Source organism: Pelobates fuscus, chromosome 2 (genome assembly GCF_036172605.1).
Source record: "Pelobates fuscus isolate aPelFus1 chromosome 2, aPelFus1.pri, whole genome shotgun sequence".
Classification (NCBI taxonomy): Eukaryota; Metazoa; Chordata; class Amphibia; order Anura; family Pelobatidae; genus Pelobates; species Pelobates fuscus.
Genome location: NC_086318.1, coordinates 141,486,918 through 141,504,059, shown reverse-complemented (window position 1 = coordinate 141,504,059; position 17,142 = coordinate 141,486,918). Strand labels below are relative to the sequence as shown.

General features: G+C 42.5%; 1 protein-coding gene across 1 annotated transcript in view; it reads right to left on the bottom strand.

The window, feature by feature from the left end:
- Positions 1-16,809: 16,809 nt before the first annotated feature.
- LOC134586876 (probable cation-transporting ATPase 13A5) overlaps positions 16,810-17,142 on the bottom strand; it is a 196,899-nt gene continuing 196,566 nt past the window's right edge. The window contains exon 30 of the mRNA XM_063442778.1: positions 16,810-17,121. Coding sequence (XP_063298848.1) covers positions 16,870-17,121 — 252 coding nt within the window. The 3' untranslated portion in view covers positions 16,810-16,869. The remainder of the gene's footprint in view (positions 17,122-17,142) is intronic.

Genomic DNA, 17,142 nt, shown 5'->3' with positions numbered 1-17,142 from the left:
TACCGAATTGCATCCTAACACCAATGGAGAATTCTGTTAGGATGCAATTCGGCAGTTTTGCCGGCGTTCTGTCTAAGTGACAGGACGTTTGGCAATACTGACAGGAAGCATTGTGGGAACAGGGAGGAAAGCTAGGGATCATGGGAAAATTGCTCTGACCAGCGGAAATGAAGCACACTTTGCTCCTCCGCTGGTCAGAGCTGGTCAAGCGGAGGAATCCCATAAGACAAAGAGTCCCTACTTTGTCTTATGGTTTTAAAGAAAACTAAAGGAGACAGGAAGAAAAGAAGAACAGATCCTGAGAGAGGGGTAGAAGAGGAAGAGATTGAGGAAAGGTAAGTTCGGCATGACAGTGCCGCTTTAAGACACAATATACACCATATAAGTTACCCTGGGGTGTCTGCTTTATCAAATGAAAGCCCTTTGTGGGGTTATTTGAACACTCACACTGCAATAATACCCTAAAATGAGACATAGGCCCGTCAAATCCATCTACGAAAATTCTAACTATAGAAACTGAAATAGCCTTGTCTCTTATATGGCATTGTAGCTTTACAGAAAAGTGCCAAATCGTACAATGGGGTTATCATCATACTCAGCAGATGTAGCGGAACACAATATGGGGTTCTGTGCAGGAATAGCACACACCAGCTTTACGAAATACACATTACATTGTTATATGTGTATATGCCAAAATAAAGAAAAAACACAATTTTACTCCAATATTTAGCAGAGATTGGCGATGAAATGGCTACGTAAAAAGTGTCAAACTAACCTTAGTTAAATAGCCTGTGATGTCCACATTATATAAATATATACTTTTGTGTGGTATTTTTTTTTTTTTTCTGTGATGGCTACTGAACCTACAAGACAAACATACCAACTTCGAAAATTGTTGCAAATTTAAATTTTATTTTAGTCCTTGTATATAGCAGCCATATACAAAATCGTTAATAAACACTAATTTTTAGTTTATTTTAGGCATATATAGAGAGAGAGACCAACACCGAATCTTGAGGCTCTCCACTTACCACTGATGTGGGATCTGGATAAACCATCTTGTGAATCAAGTTCCCTTTTGTAATAATCTTAATAACATATATTATGATTTGGCTATATTTTGTATATTATATTATATTTTTAACTAAGAGACTCTCCAACTTCTTAACAAGTTTGATAACATCATTGTTAGGTATCTGGGAGACTACCCAATATAAAGATAAGATTGATAAGACCATTGTTAATGACCTGGACCTTTGCATCTAAGGTGAGATTTGGCAAAAACAAGTTTAACCGATGAAACTGAAATCATACCTAAGTACTTGTCTAAGATGTGATCATTGCAGTCTTGTGACATGTAATATTGGTTATGTGATATTGTTTAAAAAGTATAAGCAATAGCTAGGTTAAGGATGCCCCCCACCGAATTTCATAAAAATTCCGTAAAAACTTTGAACTTTGTATTTGTTTTTGTTTTTCTTCTTCATTTTTTTTTATTGGATTGTGAAGATATATGGATGTGAATGTATATATTTATTAACGTGACGTGAAAACTAATTCTATGTATTCAGTTATATATTGATATGTATGTATTTCACTTGTGATAATACTTAGGTTTAAAAAAAAATGGAAAAATTTGAATAAATAAAATAAATATATAAAAAAAGTATAAGCAAAAGTAAGAAATTCTGTTAGCTAGAATATTGCTCAGACTTCTCAAATAGTCCATGTAACTCATTGTTACACATACTTGCATACTATATATTTTTTTTACTGTATGAACTGCCTGAAAATAAATGAATCAATCTGACACTGAGAAGGAAACTTGCTTGTTCTGACTTTCTGCATATTCCTGTAACAAACACTTTTATCCAACTTGAACCTTTTCCATTAACAACTCCTTTTTGAACTACATTTACCATCCAATAATGTTTAACTATAACTATCCAATAATAATTTAGCCATATGCCATTTCATTTTCACTTGAGGTTAAATTGTCATGGTCACATGGCCAGATTAAGAGCGCAGTGGGCCTGGTGCTGACAATTATGATGGGCCTAATTACAAAATCTTATTTACCAAAAACACTAAAACAGTCCTACCTCTTAAGCGTCATGTATCTGATGTAGATGGTGCTGGAGGGAAACTCATAGGATGCAGCTATGAGAAAACACATACCCTATGCTAATCTCACGCTTTCATCTTCAAGTAAACCCATACCCCCTAACAGCAGTGTCCAGTAAAGCAGGAAGTCTATGGATGGGGTAAAAGGGTGGGCCACTGACACAAATCTGCCGAAAGGGGCTAACATACACAAAAAGGGAGCATGTCTGTGTCCCCATGTCTCCCAGTCCCTTAGTGTCTGTGTCCACATGTCTCCCAGTGTGCCCATGTCACTAGGACACTAGGGGACATTGAGAGACATTGGGACACTGGGAGACATGGGGACACTGAGAGACCTGAGGACACCGACTCTTGGGGACACTGGGAGACATGGAGAAAGGGGGACACTGGTTGATTTTGGGACACAAGGGGACATGGGAGACATGGGACACTGAGACACCGTGATACATAGGGGACACTGTGATATATAGGGGACACTGGAGCCTTGATAAAGACCTGGGTACAGGTCAAAACGTTGTGGTGTCCAATTAATCTGCTTAAATCTATCACAGTGAGTGCCTGAGATTTTTTGTTTTTCTATACTAGGGGACACTGAGACACTTGGGGTGATACCGGAGAAACTGACGGAAGCCAAGCACAGAGAGATGGACACAGGTTTCTTCAGGAAGGAAGAGATTCTTTATTCGATTCACCGACCGGGACTCAGAGGGACTAATGTCACCAAAAAACAGCAAAGTCTGAGTCCTGATCATACAGTGTAGGTCCCTTATATAGGCATGTAGCTCCTCCCATAATCAGTTCAACCTACACATACTCTTATCTAATCAACCGAATAGAGACTAAAATCCTGTTTGACCACATGGCTTGCCCAGCACAATGGAGGAGGGGTAATACTTGTATATCCTGTATTCCTACTTATGCTCCTTACACTACTGATTGTATCTTAGCTACGTGTAACTGACTTAACTGGTACATCAACATATGCAAATGCACATACCACGTGGCAATCTTGTCCTAGTAAATTTATTTTTACTGAGATTCCACCACATTCCCCCCTTTGATGCTTCTGATATTTCACAATTCCAGATGCATCACTTAACCATAGTTTGCTTACACCTCAGGTTGCTATGAACCAGACCAGACTTTGCGACTCCCTAACGATATGAATCCCTCAACATTCCTCTTCCTGTACTAGTTCTCCCTGATTTAGAGCCTCATACCTATATATAGCCATTATCTGTGCAGCAGCCTTTCTCTCTGCTATATTCTCTATAATGCTCTGCACAGACCTAACTACCAAAGGAATCAGACATGGTAGGAGAAGGCACAGCATCAAAATTAGCATGACTCCACCTACCAATGCCTTAAGTCCTCCAAACTGCTCATACCAATTACCAAACCAACTACTTGGATTATACCCTTTCCATACCTGAGTAGGCACATGCGCTAGTTTAACCATATGGCTAGTAAGCTCAGCTATTGCTTGCCCTTCATCATCTATTTGAAGACAGCAATTGCTTAGGTTAAACTTCCCACATACACCTCCCTCTACTGCCAATAGGTAATCCAAAGCTAATCTATTTTGGTAAACAGCTGTCCTCATCCTAGTATTATGCTTCGCTAGAAGATTGAGCGCTTGTGATGTCTCATTAGTAATTATCTCAACCACTGCCTGTAACCTTATAATGCGGTTGAGCATATATATTGGGGTTCTATATCCGAAAGTACCATCTTCTGCCCAAGTGGCTGGCCCATAATAATCTATGATACGCTGGGGAGGCCATTCATTATCTTCCCAGGTACTTATCTCTAGGGGTCCCCTTTTCTTCCTATGATTCACATCATATACTTTAACTCCCAAAGTCTCTCCTGTTTCAATAGGCAACAAGAAGAAGGATGGTTTGAGCATACCTAACGCACATGCCCCTTCCCAGTCCTGTGGTAACTCCGAATAGGCCTTCTTACCACAGATCCAGTACAAATTTGCTGGGGCTTTCCAACTAGATGTAATAGATAAATCAAACCACACGTCCTTTAAATTGGCATATCTTGCAAACGGGTTAGGTGGTTCTGAGACATTTGAAGCCGACCACCAGGTTGTATTCTTTGTAGTATCATCATAAGCTTTTTGCCCTAGACAAGTTAGTTCTCCTACAGATGTGTTAAACATTATTCCTTTTTTTGCAATGCAAACATAACCTATAATGGAGGTCTTTAATCGCCACTCAGATTTACCTCTAACACTCATTTGATAATCGGCTTGAGAAGATGTTATCTGTTCAATTGTCTCAGAACCAGAATACATTACCTCCTTTGCTTCCCAGGGCCATTGGTCTCCCATATTAGTACCACACACATAGCAGTTGGTCACATTAAGACTACCAGCAATACTCTCGGCTAGATCAATAAACAGGTTCTTAGCATTATGGGGGATCTTATTTTCTACACTGATCTCTTCATAAAAAGAATGGAAAACCTGATGAGTTTGGGATGCTACGGTATCGGTCTCTATCCCTATAAATAATATTGTCCCAGGATCTAAACCCGTCCCATATATCTGAAACCCAAATAAGTTACCGAACCTATCTAAAAATTGTTCAGGATTATTTATAAGTATATGGACATAACCTATAATGGAGGTTCCATTATAGACTTACCATAGACTTACAATACGGTTTGGTAGGCAACTTAGTAACAATCATATCCTTATCTACTGTCTGTCCTCAAGTTGCCCACCCCACACAAGACCAATATGGGCAATAATTATAATCCTTATCTGGGCATTTTGGACTTACGTACTTATTTTTACTACTGGGACAAATATACTTATCGTTAGACCCATACGTTCTCTCCCACTTAAGATCCCCGCATACATTCCACGGTTTTCTACCACTTGATATCGCCTTACATGCATCAAATAGCAGAACACCCGAAGAATATACGGTTTCTAATACTGTTTTATTTATTAGGGTCCCCTGTGGATCTCCATTCCGGAGGGTCAACCAAATTGTACGGGGTTGATACTCTGGATTGAAGCACTTAGGTTCTCCTACTCCTAAATGACAAACACTATATTCTATACCTAGGTATCTACACCTAGACACATATCCCTTACACTCATATTGTGAATGCCAAATTAGGGTCTGGGAAATATGATTACCTGTTATAGTAGTCTTAATGCAAACCTCACAGCTAGGTGTGTCGGTACCTCTACCTTCCTGAATAATAAAAAACATAAAAATACACATTATCAAGAGCACTTCTTTTGACGTCTTCATCCTCAGTCTTCGTCCGTGCGATGGCACCTCAGCTTCCAGGATGTAAGGGCTGCAAGGAATGGAGTTCTGCAGGTCCTCTCTTCCCTTCACAGAGGTCCCTTCGAGACACCCTGGCTATGTCACGTGGGTGAGTGGTCTGGCTTTATTATGGCCGACAAAACACTCACTTACTGAACTCTTTAAACACACTTGTAATCCCAATATCTCCTCGTTACTCTGACTGAGTCATGCGCTTTAACCGGATCTTGCAGGGATTCTCTGGATCTGGTGTAGCTTGCCAAGAATCTACTGCTGCTGGTTTAACCCTGGAGTGATGAATCCACAGAGTCACTTCAGCCACCTTTATTGCTGTAGGGGTAGACAAAAGAACAACATAAGGACCCCTCCACTTAGGCCCTAACGGTATACTGTTCCACTCTTTAATCCACACTTGATCTCCTGGATGATAGTTATGAACAGGGGGATAAATATTCGCAGGTAATCTATCTTGTACCCATTTCTGTACCTCCTCCATAGTTTTACCCAACTCTACAACCTGCTGCCGGGTAATTCCTTCTCCCAACTGACTCAAATCCCCCTTTAAGTTACCAAGTATGGGAGGTGGACGCTCATACATGATTTCAAAAGGTGAGAGACCCATCCTTCTGGTAGGTGTACTACGAATACGTAACAGAGCTATAGGCAAAAGAACATTCCACTTAAGTTGAGTTTCTTGACACATCTTTGCCAATTGGTTCTTAATAGTTCTGTTCATCCTTTCCACTTTCCCAGAACTCTGAGGTCTATATGCCGTATGAAGCTTCCACTTAATACCAAGCATATGAGTCAGTTGTTGTAGGCACTGGTGAACAAAGGCTGGGCCATTATCCGATCCTATAGAACATGGTAGTCCATATCGGGGTATTATTTCTCGCAACAGGAATCGCACAACTTCTCCTGCTTTCTCTGTACGAGTAGGACATGCTTCTACCCAGCCTGAATAGGTGCACACAACTACTAGTGGGTAGCGATGTCCACCAGATTTAGGCATTACTGTATAGTCTATTTGAAGATAGGACATAGGGAGTCCCCCCATATACTGGACTCCCGGTGGTTTCACTGGTCCTTGCTTTGCGTTATTCTTAGCACATATTACACATCTTCGTACAATGGCTTGAGTCAAGTTGGACAATCTTGGTATGTAGAAATGTTTTCTGAGAGATTCTTCCATACTATCTCTTCCAGAATGTGTCCCGTTGTGATAGTTCTGGACAATTTCTACAGCTAGTGATGCTGGAATGACTATTCTTCCATCTTCTAACTGATACCATTTGTTCTCCAGGTATTTCCCAGCTTCTGTCTTTAACCACTCTTCTTCTTGAGCTGTATAAACTGGAGTCCATTGAGACAGTGGAGTCGGTATAAGTGCAGCTATATGTTCCACATATTCCTGTCTTCCTGATTCAGCGGCACGCTTAGCTGCATTATCTGCAATCCGATTTCCTTTGGTTACATCACCATCTCCTTTCAGATGCGCCCGACAATGTATAATACCAACTTCTTTCGGTTCCCATATGGCTTCCAGTAGTTGTAATATTTCAGCTGCGTACTTGATTTCTTTACCCTCTGAATTCAATAGTCCTCTTTCTTTATACAAAGCTCCGTGGGCATGAGTGGTTAAAAACGCATACTTGGAGTCCGTGTAGATGTTCACTCTTAAACCTTCTGCCAATTGTAACGCTCGTGTTAGTGCAATTAATTCTGCCTTCTGTGCCGATGTTCCTTTTGACAATGGCCGAGCTTCTATCACCTTGTCTATGGTAGTCACTGCATATCCTGCATAGCGAATCCCTTCTTTCACATAACTACTGCCGTCCGTATAATACTGGACATCAGGGTTCTGGATAGGAAAATCACGAAGGTCCGGTCTACTTGAGAACACTTCATCCATCACCTCCAGGCAATCATGTTGACTCTCAGTAGGTTGTGGCAAAAGGGTAGCTGGATTCAAGGTATTAACAGTCTCTAAATGCACTCTTGGGTTTTCACACAACATAGCTTGATACTTAGTCATGCGGCTATTACTAAACCAATGATTGCCTTTATAGTCTAGCAACGTTTGTACTGCGTGCGAGACTCGCACGTAGAGTTCCTGACCCAGAGTGAGCTTATCAGCTTCGGCTACCAGCAGGGCGGCGGCAGCTACAGCTCTTAGACAAGGTGGAAGACCACTGGCCACTGCATCCAGTTGTTTGGACATATATGCAACAGGTCTTTGCCATGATCCCAAGTACTGTGTCAATACTCCCACAGCCATTCTTCTTTGCTCGTGTACATATAAGTAGAATGGACGTGTATGATCAGGTAGACCTAATGCTGGGGCACTCATCAAAGCCTTCTTCACATCTTCAAATGCCTTTTGCTGTTCAGGGGTCCACAGGAAGGGATCGTGTTCTGTACCTTTTATAGCTGCATGAAAAGGTTTCGCCAATATCGCATAGCTGGGAATCCATATCCTACAGAAGCCTGCTGCCCCCAAGAATTCCCGCACTTGTCTTCTATTCTTGGGTTTTGGTATTTGGCATACAGCTTCTTTTCTCTCTGGCCCCATTATCCTTTGACCTTCAGAGATATGGAATCCCAGATACTTGACAGTTGGCTGACACAACTGAGCTTTCTTCCTGGACACCTTGTATCCTGCCTTCCAGAGAATGTGTAGTAGATCATGTGTTGCTTGCTGACATATTTCTCTTGTAACTTCCTCTATCAACAAATCATCTACATATTGCAATAGTACACACTCTCCTGGGATGGACTTGAAATCCAGTAAGTCTTGACTTAAAGCTGATCCAAATAGGGTGGGTGAATTTTTAAACCCTTGGGGCAGTCTTGTCCAAGTCATCTGGCGTTTCGAGCCCGTTACAGCATTTTCCCATTGGAATGCAAAGATACACTGGCTTTCCGCAGCAATTCGAAGGCAAAAGAAGGCATCTTTGAGATCTAAGACAGTGAAATAGGTAGCCCTGCCCGGAATTAAAGCAAGCAGGTTATATGGATTGGGAACAACTGGGTGTATACTTACGACCGCATCATTGACTGCTCTCAAGTCCTGCACAGGGCGATACTCATCTGTACCGGGCTTTTGAACAGGCACCAATGGGGTGTTCCAGGGGGAAGTACAGAATTTTAGGATACCATACCGTATGAACTTATCCAAATACGATTGTATATTCTTCTTGGCCTTTTGTGGGATATGATATTGCCTTAAGCTCACTGGATAGACCCCAAGTTTCAGTTCGATTCGAATTGGTGGGATATTGCGAGCAAGTCCTGGTGGGTTGTTCTCTGCCCACACTCCTGGTATATTAAACAAGGATTCATCACTCTTAGGGTTTTGGCTAGTCAACGCTGTATAAAGTCGCCACTCTTCTTCCTTTGGTACAGATATTGTCATTATACCTGAAGGTCCATTGAACTTTAAAGATGTTGTTCCATTTGGTAGAAACGTTATCTGCGCTTGTAGTTTTGACAACAAATCACGTCCTAACAGTTGGACTGGACATTCAGGCATATAAAGGAATTGATGTTTTACTACGTGGCCTCCCAATGTACAGAGTCGACTTTTAAGAACCGGTTTAGCAGCACTCCTTCCAGTTGCTCCTATGACGGTGATAGTTCTTCCGGATGGAGGAGCAACTAGGTCAGTCACCACCGAATGTTCAGCACCAGTATCGATCATGAACGCACTCCTTTTTCCCCCTATTGATACATCGACCATAGGCTCCGCTCGGCCAAGGGGGATGGAGCCCGGTCGGTATCAATAGTCTTCCATGACCGTGTCAGCCAATCCTACAAAGTCCCTATCTTCTCTATCGCGGGATCTCTGCGCTGCGGGATAGTATCTGTCTTCTCTAACACTTCCTCTATTGCTACCATTACTCCCTCCGGGACCTCCTCTACCTCTCGCTCTGCCTCTATAATTACCATATCCTGCCCTGGGTCGGTCTCTCTCATACTGTTCCCTTTGTGGACACTCACTTCTCCAATGCCCTTCTTCCTTACAGTATGCACACTGATTCCTACTCAGGGGTTCCCCATTCCACTTACTATCGCCTCTATCTGTTCCCCTATATACTTCCTTTTCCCTTCTATCTACGCCTGCGATTGCTACCGCTAGCATATCTGCCTTTCTACGCATCTTGCGCTCTTCCTCTTTCTTTGTCTCTGTTTCCCTGTTCATGTACACTTTATTCGCTACCTCCATTAGTTGGGTTATGGACATCCCTACAAACCCTTCTAACTTTTGTAGCTTGCGCTTTATATATCCGTACGCTTGGCTGACAAAGGCAGATTTAACCATCCGGGAATTCTCAGGGGCCTCCGGATTAAAGGGGGTATACAAGCGGTATGCCTCCAATAATCGGTCATAAAAGACACTGGGTGATTCATCACTTTTCTGTAACACCTCAGCCGTCTTAGACATATTAATCGCCTTCTTTCCTCCAGCTTTCATGCCAGCAATAATAGCGTCCCTGTATGCTTTTAAATGGGCCATATCTGCGCCATTGATATTCCATTCCGGATCAGTGTTTGGATAATGTGCTGCGGCCCATGCTGCCGGATTGGCCTGATTTTGTGTATGGGCCACTTCTTCCAGCGCTTTAATTGCCGCTTGGTTTATCTTTGTCCTTTCCTCGTTATTAAACAATGTCATAAGCAGTTGCTGGCAATCAGCCCAAGTGGGATTATGTGTCTGGACTATGGAGGTAAACAAATCCGTCATGGCTTGAGGCTTTTCGGTGTATGAGGAGTTATGGGTCTTCCAATTAAATAGATCAGTAGTTGTGAAGGGAACATAAACGAATACTGGATCAGCATATTGTATCTGGCCATCACCGTTAATGTGTGTCGGGCCAGGTGTCAGTCGAAGTGGCATTTGATAATGTCGGGGTTGTAGGGTACCGGTCAATTGTCGGGTTAGTATGGGGCTTCGTTTAGGAACGTCAGTTAGGGGTTCCGGTCGAGGGGTAGTAAGACAAGGGGATGGGGACGCTTTACTGAGGGGGAGGTCGGTGAGTAAAATATTCCGGGCCGGGCTAGGGGGAGCCTGACCAGGAACTAGAAATGGCGCCAAATCTGGGTAGGTGGAGTTGACAGAGGTAGGTACTGAGAGGGGAGGGTTTAAAACAAGAGGGCTGGGCTCTGAGCTAGAGGAGGAAGTAGGTGGGGACAACGGGGCAAGGGGAGGAGCGTTTCCAGCAGCACCTCCTCTTCCTCTTCCGGTGGAGGAGGAGTAAGGGGGCGGCATAGGGATCTCAGACTCAGGAGGCGTGTCCAAAATGGGCGTAATTACGGCCTTAGTGGACAAGCGAGTCCTGGCCACCATGAGGCGACATTGTTCCTTGTGGCATACTCGGATCCATTTTGGCGAGTCTTTTACGGCCTGCCTCCAACAATCAATATATGGAAACTGGACGTAAAGTTCATGCCTACCTGATACAGCCACGTGTACACGCTGTACCAGATTAGGATCCAAACTGCCACGTGGCGGCCATGCGGCAACCAAAGTAGGCCATTCCCTACTACACAATGTAATCAAGCGTGCTGGAGACATCTTTACCCCAAAATCACATACTGTATATCCCTTTTTAAAATTCTTTATCATACATCCTAAGGGATCCAAAATCGTCGAATCTGACGCGCCCATACTTAACAATGGAGCGTCGTTTCCAACAGAAACTATACAAACACTCTACCAACGGTCACACCCGTTCCCTCGGCAACAGCACCACGTGGTACAGTTACTAAGTGAAACACACACAACAAAACACTCAGGGAATTCCCGTACACACACAGCTGTTACACCAGTCACTAAGTAACTAATACTGTGCCCTTTGGCGAAACTATACGGTCACCCACGCTATAATTCCCTATATTTGAATTACCCGTCTATAACATACCCCAGTAACATCGTCTTTACAAACAGTAGTTACAGTACAGTTAGCATAGGTTAAAGTACAATTTAAAGTCACAGTACAATTAGTAGTGGTTATGGTGTTAAAACATGCAACATAAACGACAATTATTAGTACTTATTTACAGTATCAGTAATTATACATGGTTATGGTACCGTGTGCTATAATACAGTTACACACTATTCACACTCTCGCTAGACGGCAGAGCTCACGCTATCTAGCAAGATATACACGCTACTACAACAATCTTTAACACATTTACAATTCCCAACTAATCTATTGGCCAGTACCTTGATGGACTACCTAAAACTATCTACATACGTTTTGGTTAGCCACACTGCCCAAGCACCACATATAGCGAACTAGAGGGCGGAATTTACAACAGCACCCTTTAAGTCTATTTACTCTATCAAAAATCTAGTGGGTTCCAAATTTACACGCCTTCCCACTTAGCCAAGATAGGTTGAGATCTAGCGGACCAAATTTACACAGACGCCGCTTAGTCTCCCGGTCCCTCCGACCTAGCGAACAAAATATACACCCTAGAACGCTAGTCTAGACAAGACACCGGTGTCCGGCTAGGGCTATTTACACCAGAACCCCGCCTGACTCCAAACCAAAATTAAACGGGCTTACTAAAGGGCGTTTAATTGAGCGGTGCGCCTTCGCTCCTTCCCTCCACTGGAGGGGGCAGATTCCAAATAACCCCTTATGGGCCTACCGCACAATCGGTATCCAATACCCCTAGTGGGTCCGCCGTCTAAAACAGCGGTCGTCTTACCTCCTCGTTCCTGAACCTGGGTTCACACTCATCGACGGGGGCACCCCAGCACTTACTACGTAGAGGCCGATGATCTCCTGGACAACAGACCAGTGGCGCGAGACGAAAGGAGGTCCACGCAGAAGTTCAGGGGTGCAGCCGTAGAGAACGTGGGCAAAGATAGACCGTCTCACGCCTCTGCTTCTCAGCTATCGTTGAACGATGAGCTTCCCGGCCCAATGCACCAAATGATACCGGAGAAACTGACGGAAGCCAAGCACAGAGAGATGGACACAGGTTTCTTCAGGAAGGAAGAGATTCTTTATTTGATTCACCGACCGGGACTCAGAGGGACTAATGTCACCAAAAAACAGCAAAGTCTGAGTCCTGATCATACAGTGTAGGTCCCTTATATAGGCATGTAGCTCCTCCCATAATCAGTTCAACCTACACATACTCTTATCTAATCAACCGAATAGAGACTAAAATCCTGTTTGACCACATGGCTTGCCCAGCACAATGGAGGAGGGGAAATACTTGTATATCCTGTATTCCTACTTATGCTCCTTACACTACTGATTGTATCTTAGCTACGTTAACTGACTTAACTGGTACATCAACATATGCAAATGCACATACCATGTGGCAATCTTGTCCTAGTAAATTTATTTTTACTGAGATTCCACCACAGGGGTCACTGTGAGACATGGGGACACTGAGAGACTAGGGGATTCTGAGAGACTAAGGGACACTGAGACACTACGGACACTGAGAGACACCAGGGACACTGGGAGACATGGGGCACTGAGACACTCTGATACATAGGGGACACTGTGATACATGGGTGACACTGGAGACAGGTCGAAAGGTTGAGTGCCTGATATTTTTTCTTTTATACTAGGGGACACTGAGACACTAGGAGACATGGGGACACTAGAAAACACTGAGACACTAGGGACACTGGCACACTACGGACATTGAGAGACACCATGGACACTGGGAGACATGGGGATATGGAGATACTAGGGACACTGGCTGGGAGACATGGGAACACTGGGAGTGCCCCATGTCTTCCAGGTCTCAAAGTCGCCCAGTGTCCCCATGTCTCCCTGCGTCCCCATGTCTCTCAGTGTCCCCTAGCGTCTCAGTGTCCCCATGTTGCCCAGTGTCCCCTATTGTTTGTATCCTCATGTCTCCCAGTGTCCCTTAGAGTCTGTGTCCCCATGTCTCCCAGTGTCCCAATGTCACTAGGACACTTAGAGACATTGGGACACTGGGAGAGACATTGGGGCACAGACACTGCGAGAGACATGGGGACACTGAGATACATAGGGACACTGAGAGAATAGGGGACTTTGGGAGACTAGGGACACAAACACTAGGGACACCGAGAGACACCAGGGACACTGGGAGACATGGGGACACTGAGAGACTAGGGGCGACTGGGAGACATGGGGCCACTGTGTCCCTAGTGTCTCAGAGTTCCCATGTTCCCCAGTGTCCCTATGTCTCACAGTGTCCCAATGTCTCAGCGTCCCCAAGTCTCTCACCGTCCCCATGTCTCGCAGGCTCAGAGCTGCTGTCTGGACTCTCTGTGAGTAGAGAGAGGCAGGGAGGGAGATGCTGTAACTTCTCATCCCTGCCTCTCTCCACACAAACAGCGACCCCTACTGGCCGGCGCTGGTATTGCAGAATAATCTCTGTTTATACTGAGACAGACATTTGTATTGCCGGTATTACTGCAATATCGGCACCGGCTAGGCAGCCTCAAATACCTGAGAAATACTTCTGAGAAATACCTGGCAACCATAATAAATATGTGAGAAATACCTGGCAACCCTAAGAGTAGTGTGTGTAAAAAAAATATATATTTTTTTTTTAAATCAATGGGCCTATTCCATGGGCCTGGGCCTGAAGCTGCAGCTCCATCAGCCCCTATGTTAATTCGGCCCTGCATGGTCAGTATTGTCATGGCAAAGTATGCGGTCAATAAAAACTGAAGACACAGAGGAAACTCCAGCAATTTTAAGACTCATTGGACGGCGCTTCTCAGTGCAGATGGACAATGACCCAAAGCATACTGCAAAAGCAACCAAAGAGTTTTTAAGGGAAAGAAGTGGAATGTTATGCAATGGCCAAGTCAATCACCTGACCTGAATCCAATTGAGCATGCATTTCACTTGATGAAGACAAAACTGAAGGGAAAATGCCCCAAGAACAAGCAGGAACTGTGAGTAGAGGCCTGGCAGAGCATCACCAGGGATGAAACCCAGCGTCTGGTGATGTATATGCATTCCAGACTTCCTTCTGTAATTGACTGCAAAGGATTTGCAACCACGTATCAAAAAGTGAAAGTTTGATTTATGACTATTAATCTGTCCCATTACTTTTGGTCCCTTAAAAAGTGGGAGGCACATATACAAACTGTTGTAATTCCTACACCGTTCACCTGATTTGGATGTAAATACCCTCAAATTAAAGCTGAAAGTCTGCAGTTAAAGCACATTGTTTGTTTCATTTCAAACCCATTGTATTGGTGTATAGAGCCAAAAATATTAGAATTGTGTCAATGTCCCAATATTTATGGACCTGACTGTATATAGAGATTTATAAAAGAAACTCTCCACTGCCCAAATGCAAGTAAATATTACTATTTAGTGATTTACTTCCAATGAAAACATGCATGCACTTAATTGTGTATTTTTGTCGTTGGGAGTACAATTCCTATGTTTTATTAGAGACCTAGTTTTGACACATGCTATTGACATTTCAAAATGTACTTACTTCCTCAACACCAACAATTTAAAGATAGTTTCAGTCAAGTAATCATTACACCAATGCATTTACCAAGTGTTAAATATCATAACAATGTTTGAGAACTCTTCATAATGCCTACATACACTATTGTGCAAAGGTTGTAGGCAGGTATTAAACATGCTGTAAATTTGGAGTGCTTTTAAAAAAGAGAAATGCTAATAGATTATTTTTTATCAATTATCAAAATTCAAATTGAGTAAACAAAATATACAACCCTTTGCCTTTAAAGCAGTAATTCTTCTAGTTACGTGCACATGTTTTTATATGGACCTTGGCAGGTAGGATGTTCCAAACATCTTGGGGAACTAAACATATTTGTTCTATGGAATTTTGCAGCCTCACTTGCTTCTGTCTCTACATGTAATCCCAGATAGACTTGTTGATGTTAAGATATGTAGGCACCACACCATACCTTCCAGGACTCTTTGGTCTTCTTTACGGTGCAGATAGTTCTTCAAGACTATGATGTAGATGTGTGGATTCATGAACCACATTATGGTTAAGTTTTCGTGTGAATTATAACCCCCTTGTGAGATACTTGTTGTCAGGATGGAGTTGGAAACAAATGACTCAGACCCAGAATACAAGAAAGGAGAGGCTAGCCAAGTACGGGTTCTTAGAGTGACCGGGCTTATGGTGGACAGAGTCAGAGTAATATCCGAGGTTAAAGATAGTAGAAAAAAAACATAAATGGTAAACTGGCTGTGTTCTGAAGCATACAGAGGTCAGGAGTAGCAAGAAACACACCAAGAGTCGGATACCAGAGAATGTAAATGTACAAGATTAACTAGAACCACCATAGGGCAGCAATGAATGGTACAGGTGAGTATAAATAGGCTGGGCTTGTTTCCTGTTGAAAAATTTCATCTTTGACTTCCAGCTGACTCATGGGTGGTACAAAACCTTATCAGGCCAATCCACAATGCTATTGGAGCCAGTCAGATTTAGTCCAGATACTGTGTTATTCGCATGAAAGTTCAGGAGCAAATAAAAGGATATGCTAAGAGAGTGTCAGCAAACCTGGCACTTGTTAAAACTCCATGAAGAAATGTTGTACTTTTGGATTTGAGGTAGCAGAGTTGATAATGTATTTATGCAAGAAGGGTGCTCCAAGGTGTCAATTCAAATTTGTGTTAATGTTCTGGTAGCCACTGACTACTCTTGAAAACTGCACCACATGTATTAGTGGACTAAGCAGAAAACACAGAGCAATAGCCGAAAGCGGAATTGATGTGAGTGGTGGCTTTTCAGTTCTTTTTTTTCTTTTTGGCAAAACCCTAATTAGGGGCTTGCATTACACTGGGTGTCACACCCTTGAATATGGCTTTGATTATACATTTTGACATTGATTGGAGCAAATCAGCTAAAAAATATAACATAACAAACTAAGGTCTCAATTTCAAGGTTGTCCGTAAATATACATAAACATTTGTTAATAACAACAACTAGTAGATACAGTAATTGCAATTACAAATTGTAGACGTGGTCCAAGGCTAAAACCTTTGGTTTAATGTTTTCCTGCTAGTTACATATACTGCAAATAATGGCAATCATCACATAGCATTTACTGAATAGAATTTGCTTGTAACAATACATTACTATTTTAAGTACAGCAGGACATGGTTCTAATTAACTCTGTCAGTGCCCCACCCTAAAGTAGCTTTTATACCTCCAAATGAGTTGTAATATTTACTAGTCCGCATACGTGTAATACTCTTTTATTAGGTTTATTTGCTTTGTTAACAGAGGAACACTTGCATTATATATGAAAAAAAATATATTACTATATTAACTGTTAAGATTACACTCATGGTAATATAGGTTAAGGCTTTTATGAAAAATGCAAGTTAATATTCTCAGATACAATAATCTACTTTTAGTGTAACTGCTTCAAATGCAAAAAGCAAAAATAACAATAATTTATTTGCATTGTACTTTATACATGAGTCTCTTCCTGGAATGGTACTTTCATGTCTCCAGTTGGGATGTGATGAATTGCATTACTGTAAATAATTGTCTTGTTGTCCATTGCAGAGACAGACCTGGTGGCATAATCTGTTCTATTAAGTGGAGGCCAGTTTTGGTCAGTTTCTGTTATTCTTTGTAGCTTTCTGTACTGGCTTTTTGATTTGTAGTTTAACCTTCTCTTTATCCATAACCAGAGTTTCCTATTTTCAATGACTCCATCCTGAGAAGAATCAAATTACAT